The sequence below is a fragment of the Pan troglodytes genome, chromosome X, assembly GCF_028858775.2.
Source record: "Pan troglodytes isolate AG18354 chromosome X, NHGRI_mPanTro3-v2.0_pri, whole genome shotgun sequence".
NCBI classification, from domain to species: domain Eukaryota; kingdom Metazoa; phylum Chordata; class Mammalia; order Primates; family Hominidae; genus Pan; species Pan troglodytes.
In genome coordinates, this window is record NC_072421.2 from 118,163,389 (window position 1) to 118,178,193 (window position 14,805).

Consider the following 14,805-nt stretch of genomic DNA (forward strand, 5'->3'; position numbering starts at 1 on the left):
TCAGGTGATCCGCCCACCTTGGCCTCCCAGAGTGTTGGGATTTCAGGCGTCAGCCACCGCACCCAGCCTTACAAGTCTTTTTAATAAAACTATCTTTTTATTTAAGCTCCCACTAATTACCAGTAAATATGCTGCCTTAAATCCTTTGAAGGTACTTAGGTATAAAATACAGGCATTCTAGCAAGCTTCTAACCCTTATTCTTCCAAATCCCAGCCCTTCCCCTCCATAATCCACAGGATACATAAAAAATGTGTCTTTCTTCACAAGGATGAGCTAAAAAAAAGTGTCTGAAAAAAAACACAGTCAAAAAAATATATAAACGTGTAGCAAATGACATATGCAAATATTTACTGAACAACAGACAATAAAAAAGATACTGAATTTCCACCAGGGTGTTGAACTCTGGTCACTGGTCTAAGGAGTGGAGTCTTAGCTTTCGAGCTATGTTTACAGATAGTAAGTAAAGCACATAACAAAAATTCAACAACTGATATAGCAATAAGATCTACATTATCTCTCTTTTTATGTCAAGTAAATATGGCTAAGATACTCTAAGTATTCAAAAACTAAGAATCTGTTTAAAGGAAACCAACTATACAATGAAACCTAAACTCCTTTTCTTTTTACTTCCAGTAAACATGACTTAAATAAGACTGAAAATTATCAAGGACTAAGAATTTGTAAGTGCACATTTTAAAATTTTTTATTATTTAATAATCTATTGTATATTTCAAAATAACAAAGAGTAGAATTTTAGTTGTACATTTTAAAAAACAGCAACAATAGTACTGATGAACGATTCAGTAAAAAGAGAAATACATAATACATAATAGACTAAGCTTTAAGACATCAACAGGGTGACAAAAGTTACACAGACTCCAACAGCTAGTCATCAACAATGCTAAGAATCTAACTGCTTTCTTAATAATCACTGACTGCTTAAGCAACCAGATTTTACAATTGATAATAACCTATACTATTTGATTCTAGTCCTGTGGTCATCTACTCTATAAATGAATCGTTAATAGAAAGGTTCATCATTTAAGGTTTATTTCGCAAAAAGGTAACTACAGTTCCCATTATTAATAATAAATAAAATTATTTTCATCAGAATTGAAGTATGGACTAGGCTTGACTTTAAAAATAGCTAGAGATTTATAGGAAAGATAAATGTTACACGCTCCTGTACAAACTTCCAGCATCTCCAAAAAAGGTAGCTGATCTTAAACACTGTACTAGGCCAGACATGGTGGCTCATGCCTGTAAGCCTGGCACTTTGGGAGGCCAAGGCGGGATGATTGCTTGAGGCCAGGAGTTCGAGAACAGCCTGGGCAACATAGCAAGACCCCCATATCTCTAAACAAAACAAAACAAAACAAAACAAAGCACTAAACAAAGCACTGCGGCTACTCATACAAAAGTTGAGAACATGAGCTCGTAATAGGATTATGAAAATAATCCTATTTAAAATATTACTTATTAATAGTAAAAAAACTCACACCAAAACCAAAATTCCAACTGTACGATACCACATGTGAAAACAAGACACATTCTTTTTAAGCGTAGAGGGACACTGTTCCTAGAGAGTTCCTGTCTTTTTCTATTATTTTTTCAATTTCGCTAATGGTGTCTACTGAAGCACATTTGGAATGTAATCTATTTATCAGACAGCTGCTCTGGCCCAGTGTAGATTTAGAATTTAAAATCGTGTGGCTTCAGAGCTCTAAAATAAAATGTAATTTTAAAATAAAGATTTCTTTTCTAAAGACTCAAATATCTACTATCATTGATGACACATACCAATATATAGCAGGAACTGTGATAATTACTTTTTTGCAATATTTCATTTACGTCTAAAAAACCCTACCATATAGGTAGCCGTTAGTCTCACCATCTTGTAAATGAGGAAACCAAGACTTAGAGAAGTAACTCGCCCAAAGTTATATGATGAGTGACAGATTTGTAACCTAAGGCAGGCTGGACAGCTCAAAAGTCAGTGCATTTAATCAGTCTTATTTGCAGTCAATTAAAAACAAGCACGCAAACAAACAAAACAGTCAAATGAAAACATTAATCACTGCCTCACACCCACAGGATCTCAAGGTTGTCAAGGAAAGATAATTTTAAAACTCAGGTCCAATTCTAATTTAAAATTACTTTAAAAAGACAATGTTTGCTTACTGCAAGTGTACTTAGAACAGCATGTTCTTTTATAGAAATTAAAAACTTAGTAGGCAGTACATGCAACCCACACTAGGGACTTCCATACTTAAAGCTTTAAAGCAAAATGTTTTTTCATGCAGAAGTAAGTTCTAAGCAGATATATGCCAGTAAGTGTTTACCTCAGAGAAAGAGGGTGGGACAGGGGTTTGGAGAACTTTTGTATAACTACATATTTCCACATTATTTCAATTTTAGAAGAGTACTTTTTCTTATGTTTTTATTTCCCACTCAGGTAGATTGAGAGAGTACTTCTAATTACGTTTCAATGAGTCAAAATCAAACAAGCACCTGAAGTCCAGATTATATGAAATAGCTTTACCTCCTTTATCCTCCTGTTTGAACTTGAACATCTCAAAATAATCTTTCTGAGAACAATCCAAAGGAACATTTATAAAATTAAGGTCAAAAACAGTAAAAGAGCTAAAAACCAATGCTTTTGAATTCATTATAGCAAAAGCAGTAAGGTATTATGAAAAATGCAAACAGTGAAGTTATAAGACTTGTGACTAGGCTAAAGAAATGCAACTGAACAACAGCAGGTAAAACTTACGAAGTACAAGAAAACAAAAACAAGAGATGCAAGCTCTATGCTCTTGAAAGAAAAAGATTTAACAGAATCAATGTATCAGGAAAAGTATTTTCAAATCAAAAGCTCTGGAAAAATATTCAAGGTAAAGTAAATAGGGTTAATTAATAACCACAATAAACATTTGTTACAAATATGGAATATATAAAATATTATTGAAATTAAATATGCTGTATACCAGCATATCCAAATAAACACCATATACTATCCAAATAAACACCGCTTATGCATGCACAGATAAAAATACTACTAAAATGATAAAGAGCTTTTTCCCTAAAGTAAAACAATTTAATTGTTTCAAACACTGCACTACAGTGGTATTCAAAGTACCAGGGTATATTAGTGAGGTGGTACAGGAGTAAAAGTGCAATGAACTAGAAATCCAGCATCTCAGTTTGAGTTGCCCCTGCTCTGCCAATATGTGACTCTGGGCAGGTTATTCAACTTCTCTGAGACTCAGTCTCCTCATCAATAAAGTGGGGATAGGCCAGGCGCGGTGGCTCACACCTGTAATCCCAGCACCTTGGGAGGTGGAGGCGGGTGGATCACTTGAGGTCAGGAGTTCGAGATCAGCCCGGCCAACATGGTGAAACCCTGTCACTACTAAAAATACAAAAACTAGCAGGGCGTGGTGGCAGGCGCCTGTAATTCCACCTACTTGGGAAGCTGAGGCAAGAGGATCACTTGAGCCCGGGAGGTGGAGGTTGCAGTGAGCCGAGATCACGCCACTGCACTCCAGCCTGAGTGACATAGCAAGACTCCAACTCAAAAAAAAAAAAAAAAAAGTGGGGATAGTAACTACTACCCTACGTACCCCAGAAAGGGTTTCCATAATGCTTATATGAGATAATACGGGATGAATCCCCTTTGCAGGCTGTCACGGACACCACAAAGAAAAAATATTGGACCACATGCTCTCTTAAGGCCTTTCCAAGTCAGTTTCATATTTTGGCTTTTATTGTTGTACATTTTAAGAGACGCATATATAATACGCCAAAAGAGCCATATGAAATGGGCTTATTCTTAAGTAATAGCTTAGTACTACAACTACTAGCCGACATTTGCATAGCATTATAATGCTTATAATGTTACACGGCATTATTACTATGTGTTGTGCACTGATTTGAGTATTTTGCGTGTACTAATTTTCACAGTAACAGAAACTGGTGATCTCAATTGACATGCTACAAGTGAAGAAGCTATAATGTGGCTTGTAAAAAAGTCTGACTCGTGATACCATCTTATATTTGTAAGATTATAGTGCCTGGAGGCGTTTTCCACAAATATCTCATTTGATTCTTATCAGCAACCTTGTGAGATAGGTAGGGCAAACTATTATTTCCTCTACTTTAGAGAGGAGGAAATTTAAATTGAGAGTGACGGCTGGGTTTGGTAGCTCATGCCTGTAATCTCAGCACCTTGGGAGGTTGAGGTGACAAGACTGCTGTAGCCCTGGAGTTCAAGACCAGCCTGGGCAACATAGCAAGACCCCTATCTCTTAAAAAAACAGGAAAAAAAACTGAGAGGGCTTTAGCACCTGGCCCAAGATTATGAGGGTAACAGCAGTCAAAACTAGATCCCAAACCCATCTTCTGACTCCTAATCCAGGATTTACCCATCACCATACTAGCTCTGCAACTAAAATATACAAATACTGATAAATAAAACCAACATAATTTCTTACAAGGTACTCATCAATACAAAAATTCAAGCTATTGTACTCTGAAGTATCTTTTTTTTTTTTTTTTTGAGATGGAGTTTCACTCTTGTTGCCCAGGCTGGAGTGCAATGGTGCAATCTCGGCTCACCGCAACCTCTACCTCCTGGGTTCAAGCGATTCTCCTGCCTCAGCCTCATGAGTAGCTGGGATTACAGGCATGCACCACATTGCCTGGCTAATTTTGTATTTTTAGTAGAGACGGGGTTTCTCCATGTTGGTCAGGCTGGTCTTGAACTCCTGACCTCAGGTGATCTGCCAGCCTTGGCCTCCCAAAGTGCTGGGATTACAGGTGTGAGCCACCGTGCCCGGCCTGAAGTATCTTTTAACACCAAATCCCTGACACTCTAATGAAAGTAACTTCTTGAATTGGTTGTGTGTCAAATACACAGTAGGGAAAAATTTCTTGGTAGCAAGGGATTGCCCTTAGGAACTGCCCTTAACATTATATTTAAGTGTAAGGACCCATTTGCTAAGTAAAGAATCTGAACCTCAGACTAAGCTGCTGGACTACAAACTGCTACTCATTTCTGGGCTAAGGTGCGTCTTGTAGCCCAGGTATTAGAAAAATGTAAAGAGCAAGAAAAAGAAATGGCAAAGTCTACTATTAAGAAGGAGGTAGAATAAAGGATATGAATAATATCTGCATGTCTTGAGGCCTTTCCTATGGGTAGGTAACACAACTAAGAAACAATTATCACAATAGAATGACATGTCACCAGAAATCATCTTTGGGATTCATGCTATAGGATTACATTATAGGTAGAACTTCTATTACACCAAGGTACACGTAACTGTAATTTCTTATCAGGAGGGTCAAATATAAGCACAACTTATACCGGTATGACTGTACCCATGGTTTATGTGAGAATACGTGGTCTAATTATAGAGTTCATCAATTAATGGAGAAACTAAAATTAGAAGGGAACCAAAAGTCTACTTAAGAACCTATTTCAGAAAGCAAAATCCATATACATCCCACCTCAATTTATGTTAATCAAATCTGGTTATGCATATTAATACATACCTGGTAGAGTTCTTCTAAATTGTACTTAATTGAAGTACTATTCTGAATAGCTTCCACTGCTTCTTTCAGTTTTTGCCAGGTTTCATCTGTGTAGTTTTCTGGTAATTTAGGCTTATCTAGATGATATGTAAAAGGTTGGTATCAGAATACCATGTCAGATACAGTAACCAAAGATTCATAAAATATAATAGCATTACTATTTTTAGGGTAAATTGTGATCTTTATAACTATTACACCTAATCATTAAAGTAACCACTGTATTTAAGCTTAATATAAAGAATAAAATTTGAAATGCCATAATACTGTTTAAGTCATTTTGACTCACCTATTAAAATTGAAGGTGAGGTTTTTCTCCTATTGATTGTATTGCTTCAAAAAAATAAAAATTCAAGAATGACCATAAAAAATAACAATCCTGATCTTATTTCATCATGTGTAAAACCTAAGTCGACATGAATTTTTAACCTGAGATTTAAAGTACTGTCTATGTGCAAGGTACTTTATAAGCCTCTTAATCTTCCCAACAATACCCTGAGGAATCTATTTTACAACTGAGGAAACTGAGGCTGGAACTCATTTAGTAAGCTTGCCCAAGGTCATCATAGCTAGTCAATGGCAAAGCTGGGATTCTAATTCAGGTCTGTTTGACCCCCAAATTTATGCAGCATCTATAGAAATGGAAACATCTTAACTCAGGTTTTAAACTACATTTACGAGCAGAGTGAAATTTTTAAAGACTGAAAGAAATGACTCCAGAAACCATGTTGCATTTTCAGAATAGAAAGAAACATCTTACTCTAGGCTTTAAACTTCACTGACTAGCAATGAGTAGGGGGAAAAAAGTTTTAATTAGAACATCCAAATGCCTTAATAATATGCTTTTATTTTAGGAGGGAGAGAAAAAAATCTCTGAAACCAATTTGAAAATGCAACCAGGATCATAACTCATTTAAAAATCTTTAGCTACAAAATCCATATATTTTTAAGTGAAATAATGAAAACGTTAGTCAATTACAATTCATATTGACTTCAGAAAGCTCTACTATTAAATCAGAAACTGAGAGCCTGGGTATGGGAAGGTAGTGATATAAAAAAGAAAGGGTTAAAAATAGACAACACCATAGCCCTCTGCTTGAGACAAAATAGAGCATACTCCTGATTTCCACACAATGTTAAAAACACAAGCATAGAGAACCTAATCTTCTCAATACTAATATTCAGCCACAAAGCACTTATCTCATATATATTACTTAAGTTCATTCATTTACTTCTCTATTTAATAAACACTGTAGCACTGATTACCTGGCAGTTAAGGGTGTTGAAAAAGTAAGTCAGAAAAACAGAAACACATTCAACAAATAAAAATTAATTCAGCTCAAATACATTTTTAAAGATTGCTGTTTATATTTGCCTCAATGTATTCATAATACTCTCCTCACATATCTCAAACACGGTCTGAACAAATTTTCCTAAAAGCTGCAGGTCGATACTTTAAAATCCATTTTAGTGATGGAAAAAATAGATGTAGTAATTGTTCCTATCTTTAGACTAGTGGTACACAGAGTTACTACTTCTGTGTATACACAATGTTTTTCACTTTCAAACCCTACCTTTGGAAAGAAATGCAGAGAACATAAATTTTTCTTCAAATATTCCTTCCAAATGAATACAGTATAAATCTAATTATAAATCTTATTTGAGCATAAAAAGATCACTATTGCTACCTGCATTTCTAGGCATTGGATAATGTGGCCTACTGAAGCATAAAAATAAAAATCCCAGCAATGCCAAGGCTCGCTATGCACCTGAAATAAATAAATCTCTTTGGAATACAAATTTCTCACCTGTAAAATCCGGATCAATCATACCGATTGTCAGTGTTATAAGGAATAACAGATTAAATACAATAGGTTGAAAAAGACCTCAAAATACTGCACAGAAACACCCGGTGTATGCTTCAGCACAAGGATCCTAACCACCCCCGGAAAATGAACCCTCCACCAAAAAAGGACCTCCCCTCCACCTCATTGATTATGCATAAAACATTAGGCCACCTCCAAACTGTTTAATATATTAACATAAATAGAGCACGTGACCCCTCGAGTGTCAAATCCTTATTAGGTGATTATGGATTTTGGCCTTGGTTACCTTTAAAGTTCTTGATCACTAACTTCTTAGCAGAGCCAGGTTTGCTGTTAGCAAAGCTAGAGACGGTGGTAGAAGATTTGGCTAGGCCGTTTGCATGATGCACCGAAGCCACAGAAGAGATTAATATACTCTTATTTTTAAGTTGCTGCTGCTGAGATGTTGCAGCAGTTGGTGAAGATGAGGAGGAGGAGGAGGAGGATTCCTCAGCCATCTTCGCATCAAACCCTACAAACTCCAGGGTGTCTTCAAAACGCAGCTTCTTCTGTATTGGTACGTGGCTGGAAGCAGCCACTGAAACCCCCAGGCAGAAGGACGAGGTTGAAGGGGATGCCGAATCCCTGGGTTGTAAAGGAGGAGTGGAAGAGGAGGAAGAGGTGGAATCAAAGTCTTCTCTCTCGTTACTACTGTTACTGCTGCTACTGCTGCTGCTGTTTAACTTTCTCTTCTTGGCAGAGGTGGGCGGAGTGGTGCTGGTATTACCATCAGTGGCAGATCTGACCTCCTGAGCAGCAGCAGCAGCTGAGGGACTGGGGGAAGAAAAACCTGTTGGAAACATGAAAATAGCGGGGTCAACAGGCAGAGGAGCATCAAAAACCTACGTTTATATGCCTGCGTGCGTGTAGGAGAGAAGGTAGCAATGCTAGAGGGGGAAGGGAAGAAAGAAGAGAGGAGAAACACAGAGGACGAGAAGGAAAGTGAAGGGGGGGCTACACCGGGGGAATGGGAGGGTTTGGGAAGGCGGATAGGCTGACACCAGGAGTGAGCAGAACGAGGGGGGAGAGCGAATGAGGAGGCAGACAGGTAAACGGCCGTGCCGTCCCCCTCCCCTGCTTTTCGATCTCTCTCCCCCCCTTTCTGCAGGAGCGACTCAGCGAGTCTGTGAGGCTGCAGCTCCTCCTCCTTTTCTCCCTCTCCCTGGGAGGGGAGAGGCTGTGGTTGGGGGAAAGGGGGAGGGGGAAAGAACCAGGGCTTGTTATTGTCAATAGCACAAGAGGCTAAAGATGGCGCCATTTCCGGTCACGCGGCGCCGAGGGAGGGGCGGTGTCAACCTCAGGGAGTGGGGGTGAGGGAAGCGCTGCAGCCGCCCGGGGGGCGGGGGAGCTCGCGCGTGAGGGGGCGGCTGGAAAGGGGCGGCTAAAGTGCCCTAGACGCTCGCGCTAGTTCGCTCCTGCTCCCGCTCCCTTTCGCGATCCCCATTCCTGGCAGCGCCTTCCTTCCCTGGCCCACCGGGAACTCCCACTCCCTCCTTAACGGTCCCGCGGGAAGCTTCGCGCCGCAGCGCCCTTACCGGAAGTGACTGGGCAGACACTTTTCATAGCGCCCAGATCCCGAAGCCCCCAGGTCCGCAGGACTTGAGTGGGGGGGGGGAAGGGGGGAGGGAGAAGTTGGGGGGAAGAAAAGTGGATAGGAGGAGGGGGCGGGCCTTCGAGACACCTTCGGAGCTCCTGATTGGAGCTTTCTGAAGGCGAGGGGGTGGGGGGGTGGCGGGAGGAGCGGGAAGGAGCCTCGGGGGAGGGAAGGTAGTGACGGCGAGGGGCGGAGTGAGCTAGCTGGGAAAACGGAGGAGGAGGAAGAGGAGGAGAGAGGGAGGGACGGAATAAAACGTAAGGGTCCGGGAGAATAGAAACTTTGAAAGAGATAAAAGAATAAGGAGTGGTTGCAAGGCTAGGGGAGTAACCCTAAATAGAGGAAAACATAATCATGCCATTATGCCCGCTGCTGGAGAGGAATGTCCCTATGTTAAGATAGGAAAGGAGAAGAAAACGAGCTAAGATAGGAAGAAAAGGACTTTTTAATTCGGTGCCGGTATAAATTGTTTCTCTTTTATTTCAAGGCACCACAGACCCAAGGCTGAATAAGGCCTGAATTTTGATGCCTTTCTCTTTCATGTAGCTGTAAATCCTTTTATCTTACTACCAGGAGCATTTTCTAAGCTGGCTGGCCAAATTAAGGGTGTATTCTAAGGCGAAGAAATGGAAAGGTAACTAACCCCTCACCCACCCAGCACTATGCCCAGGATCGTCCTAACCCCCACTCTATCAGTCCTTAACTCAGTAATTTATAGACCCAACAAAGCTAAGACCCACTTCCTTCTTTTGCCAAATCTCAGTTTACACGCTGTCCCAAAGGAGACATTTTAGAACCATATCGGCAAAAGTCAGTGTTTTCTACTAATGTGTTTCATGACCCCATGCTTTACAATTGATTACTGATTTAAAAAATCTTTAAATTTGGTTAAATTAGCAACAATAAACCTTGTAAGTTCCCTGTTGGGAGTTTTTACTTAACCTTGGGGCATTCTCAGAGGGAGGTAACACAATATCAAAAACTAAATTTGCCAACCTGTTGATCATTCTAACTGCAAAAGCATTCAGTTAGCATGTATGGTAAGACTATGCAAGGTCTCTGCCCTTGAGAAGCCAGTAGGGGAAGATAGTTTCAAAACTAATTTCCATAACAATAATATGACATATATACAAAGTGCTGTCAGAAGAGGCAAAACAAGAAATTTGGGAGAAATCTGGAATAGGAAGAGTTCTACAGAGATTATGTTTATGCTGTGTCTCAAAGTGGGAGTTGCCAAAAAGACAAGAGGGAACAGGATGAAAGGCATTCTGGGGAACGGAAACAAGGGCAAAGCAAGGAGTGAAAGGGCCAGGCCTGTTTATGGAAACATGGAAAGTGCAGTGAGGCTGGGAAGTAGGATGTCTGGCTGGGAGTAAGGAAGATGAGGCTCAAAAGTGCCTGGCACACCAAGCTTAGAATTTGGAGTCTACTCTGTAGGCGATCATAGATAGCAGGGAGACAATCCAGCAAGCAGAGCTTTTACAAACCAGGGGTGACAGGATTGTGAGTGGAGTAAAAGCAGCTTGTATGGTATACCTTGTGATAGGTGAATCAGAACCCTGCAAATAAATCAACTTTCTAACTTTGTTTAAACAGGCCCACTTGTTTTTGTGTCTTGAAAAGTCCCTGATTAAAATGCAAATCAACCTTTGGCATTATTAGACAATATCATTGCTATTTGATGACAGCCTGCTGAAAGCAAGGCTCTAATGGAACTTAGAACCGCTGAGAAGGGAGACAGGGGCCTGAAAGGAGACAGATGGAAGCACTCCTATCTGTTTTGAATATACCACATAGTTTTTTTCATTTTGTTTTGTTTTGAAGACAGAATCTTGCTGTGTCGCCCAGGCTGGACTGCAGTGGTGTAATCTTGGCTCACTGCAACCTCTGCCTCCCGGGTTCAAGCGATTCTTGTGCGTCAGCCTTCTTGAGTACCTGGGACTACAGGCATGTATCACTACGCCTGCTAATTTTTTTTGTATTTTTAGTAGAGTCAGGGTTTTGCCATGTTGGCCAGGCTGGTCTCGAACTCCTGGCCTCAAGTGATCCGCCTGCCTCAGCCTCCCAAAGTACTGGGCCTACCATATAGTTCTTGCTGCCCAAATAGAAACAGTAAACTCTTAAGGCCAGGAAAGACACCTTAATACATTGAACTTTCCTTTATCGTGTCTCACAGTTCACAAAATGCTGAACCACTGTAAATGCAGGGTAAATGCTTATTGAATTGAGTATTTCATTGCATGTGAATAAAATAATGCTGTGTCTTTATAAGGGAGGATTAACTGACTCATTTTCAGGATTTAATGAACAAGGTTGTTCTAATTCATGTAGTTAAAATCTTTAGGAGGGTATATGAAGTGCTAGCCATTTTAAAAAATTACAAATATTAGTGCAACTGAAAGGGAATGGACATAAAGATAAGAGAAAGCTGCTTTTGCCATACAAAGATAAACTTTTCTACTAACCTAAATGATAGCTGAGTCCTGTTAATATTTAACTACATTCTAGTAATAATAGTTCCCTATCTCACATGGTTATCTAAGCCCTTCAGTCTTCTGAGTTATATGTTGGTTTTAAAAAGCACAGATCTGGCCACGCGTGGTGGCTCATGCCTGTAATCCCAGCACTTTGGGAGGCCAACATGGGTGGATCACATGAGACCAGGAGTTCCAGACCAGCCTGGCCAATATAGTGAAACCCCGTTTCCACTAAAAATACAAAAATGAGCCGGACATGGTGGTGTTCACCTGTAATCCCAGCTACTCAAATGGCTGAGGCAAAAGAATCCCTTGAACCTGAGGCAGAGGTTGCAGTGAGCCAAGCTCACACTGCTGCACTCCAGCCTGGGTGACAGAGTGAGACCTTGTTACAAAAAACAAACAAACAAACAAAAAACAAGGCTAGGTGGCTCAGGCTTGTAATCCCAAAACTTTGGGAGGCTGAGGCGGGCAGATCACCTGAGGTCAGGGGTTCAAGACCAGCCTGGCCAACATGGTGAAACCCTATCTCTACTAAAAACACAAAAATTATCTGGGCACGTTGGCGGGTGCCTGTAATCCCAACTACTCGGGAGGATAAGGCAGAAGAATCGCTTGAACTCAGGAGGTGGAGGTTGCAGTGAGCCGAGATTGTGCCACTGCACTCCTGCCTGGGCAACAGAGAAAGAGTCTGTCTCAAAAAAAACCAAAAACCTTCCAAGTTGGTTTGTAAAATATCTTTTACATCAAGAACCAACTAATTGAGGCTAGTTGAAGAACATAAGCGTATATTCTGTACACCCAAATGTTTGCCAATCAACGTTAAACACATTCTCAACATTAAAATACATTTTCAAGGTTGAACTCACGGGAGCCACACTAATCAAGATGTGTAATGTAGGACACCATACAATTATAGCCATTATCAGACTAAACCAGACTGAGCACTTAACACATATTCCATATTTAGGATCTTTCATCTTGTGAGTTCAACTCATACCTTAGAAACATTAATTAAACTTTACAATGTTGCCACATGAGGTGTAGTTATTATTGGCCACCTTTAACCAAGCTGTTTATAAAGGTAAGTATATGTGTAAAGGAAGAAATACAAACAAAGACAGGGAGCTAGCTTTTACAATGTCAATTCCTTTATTTCTGTGGACATCTCCCTAAAAAGGCAGAGTGTAACCCATTTCCCCTTTTTGATCACAGGGATTCCCCAGGGTGCTTGGGGAATCAAGATGTGTAATGTAGGACGCCATACAGTTATAGCCATCTGGGGTGCTTTAGGTCCTCTCCAGATATCTCATACCAGTGGCTTGCCACTAGACAGACACTCCTGGAAGCCTTCCTATCCAATGGGTGGGATTTTCCTTAGGAATGGGAGAGACTGCTTGCCCAGGAGAATCTGAAGATGTTTCTGAGAATGCATTAAAAAAAAACAAAAAACAAAAAAAAGCAAAAACCAAACCAAAACAAAACAGAAAAAACGGCTGGGCACAGTGGTTCACACCTGTAATCCCAGCACTTTGGGAGGCCAGAGTGGGTGGATCACTTGGCCAGGAGTTTGAGACCAGCCTGGGCAACATGGCGATACCCTGTCTCTACTAAAAATACAAAAATTAGCCAGGCCTGGTGGTGCACATCTGTGGTCCCAGCTACTTGGGAGGCTGAAGTAGGAGAATTGTTTGAACCCGGGAGGCAGAGGTTGCAGTCAGCCGAGATTGCACCACTGCACTCCAGCCTAGGTGACAGAGTGCAAAAAAAAAAAAAAAAAAAAAAAAACTGCTAGGTAAAGGGCAGTCCATTTACTTTTTTTTTTTTTTTTTTTTGTCTGAGACAGTGTCTCGCTCTGTCACCCAGGCTGGAGTGCAGCGGCGCCATCTCGGCTCACTGCAAGCTCCGCCTCCCGGGTTCATGCCATTCTCCTGCCTCAGCCTCCCAAGTAGCTGGGACTACAGGCGCCTACCACCACGCCCGGCTAATTTTTTTTGTATTTTTAGTAGAGATGAGGTTTCACTATGTTAGCCAGGATGGTCTTGATCTCCTGACCTCATGATCCGCCCGCCTTGGCCTCCCAAAGTGCTGGAATTATAGGCGTGAGCCACCGCGCCCGGCCCAGGCAGTCCATTTTCTTCATCCACTTTTCTGAAGGATCATCTTTGAAGCAGGAAAGTACAGAGAAGGCAAACTAAGCAATGCTGAGATAGTAAAGATTGTATCATAATAAGGGCTTTGTTATGCTATCAACACCAATGGGCTGCTGAGGAGGCCAAAGCTCAAGCAAAAATAATCCAACTACACAATGTGAATTCATCCGTTTCCCATCCTGAGATTGCTATATAAAAGCAAGGAAAGTAATAACATGTGCTGAACCTATGTGCTAAGTAAAATGTAAATAGATAACACAGATTTCATATGTATGTGTGTGTGTATAGGTATATATATATATATATATATATATATATATATATATATATATATATATATTTGGGGTTTTTTTTGAGAGGGAGTTTCGCTCTTGTTGCCCAGGCTAGAGTGCAATGGCACTACCTCGGCTCACCACAACCTCCACCTCCCGGGTTCAAGCGATTCTCCTGCCTCAGCCTCCCAAGTAGCTGGGATTACAGGCATGCAGCACCACGCCTGGCTAATTTTGTGTTTTTAGTAGAGACGGGGTTTCTCCATGTTGGCCAGGCTGGTCTCGAACTCCCAACCTCAGGTGATCTGCCTGCCTCAGCTTCCCAAAGTGCTGGGATTACAGGTGTGAGCCACCGCACCTAGCCAAATTTCATATTTTTAGCGAAATTGTTTATCTTACATCACCTGAAGTTACTGACTTGGTACATCAACCATTCAAGCACTTCGTTCCTTAGCTCAGAGATTTTATCTGTCATACCTGTGAACCATCTGGAAAGCAGATTTAAGGACTAAAAGTTAGAGATAGGCTGTTTTCTCTGAGGGTTTGGGAGTGGGGAGCCAGACCAGCCACAGATGACTTCTCCCTTGGGTGCTGCCAAGGACTTGCTTATGGAGTTGCTGGGCCTATATATATATTTGGCGAGCTGATGTGCCATGGCATGGGCCTATTTTTAACATTCTGTTTACTTTATTGATGTCTCTCAAAGTCCCTCCAACCCCACCCTGCTCAATGTTTGATCTAATGGCATTCAGCTTTTCTTTTTCTCACAGACAAGGCCAATTTAGATTTTTTTTTTTTTTTTTTTTTTTTTGAGACAGAGTCTGGCTCTGTCACCCAGGCTGGAGTGCAGTGGC

At 40.8% G+C, this 14,805-nt stretch overlaps 1 protein-coding gene across 3 annotated transcripts in view; it reads right to left on the minus strand.

Annotated features, from left to right (window-relative positions):
* CUL4B (cullin 4B) overlaps positions 1 to 14,805 on the minus strand; it is a 49,486-nt gene that overhangs the window by 26,056 nt on the left and 8,625 nt on the right. Inside the window, exons 1-3 of one of the 3 annotated variants that reach the window (XM_009439581.4) lie at positions 8,991 to 9,135; positions 7,703 to 8,245; positions 5,555 to 5,670 (exon numbers count right to left, since the gene is read on the minus strand). In XM_009439581.4, coding sequence (XP_009437856.2) covers positions 5,555 to 5,670; positions 7,703 to 8,245; positions 8,991 to 9,018 — 687 coding nt within the window. In that variant the 5' untranslated portion in view covers positions 9,019 to 9,135. Of the gene's footprint in view, positions 1 to 5,554; positions 5,671 to 7,398; positions 7,545 to 7,702; positions 8,246 to 8,990; positions 9,136 to 14,805 lie in introns of those variants that run through there. The other 2 variants (XM_016943303.3, XM_009439584.5) reach the window with 2 other exon arrangements.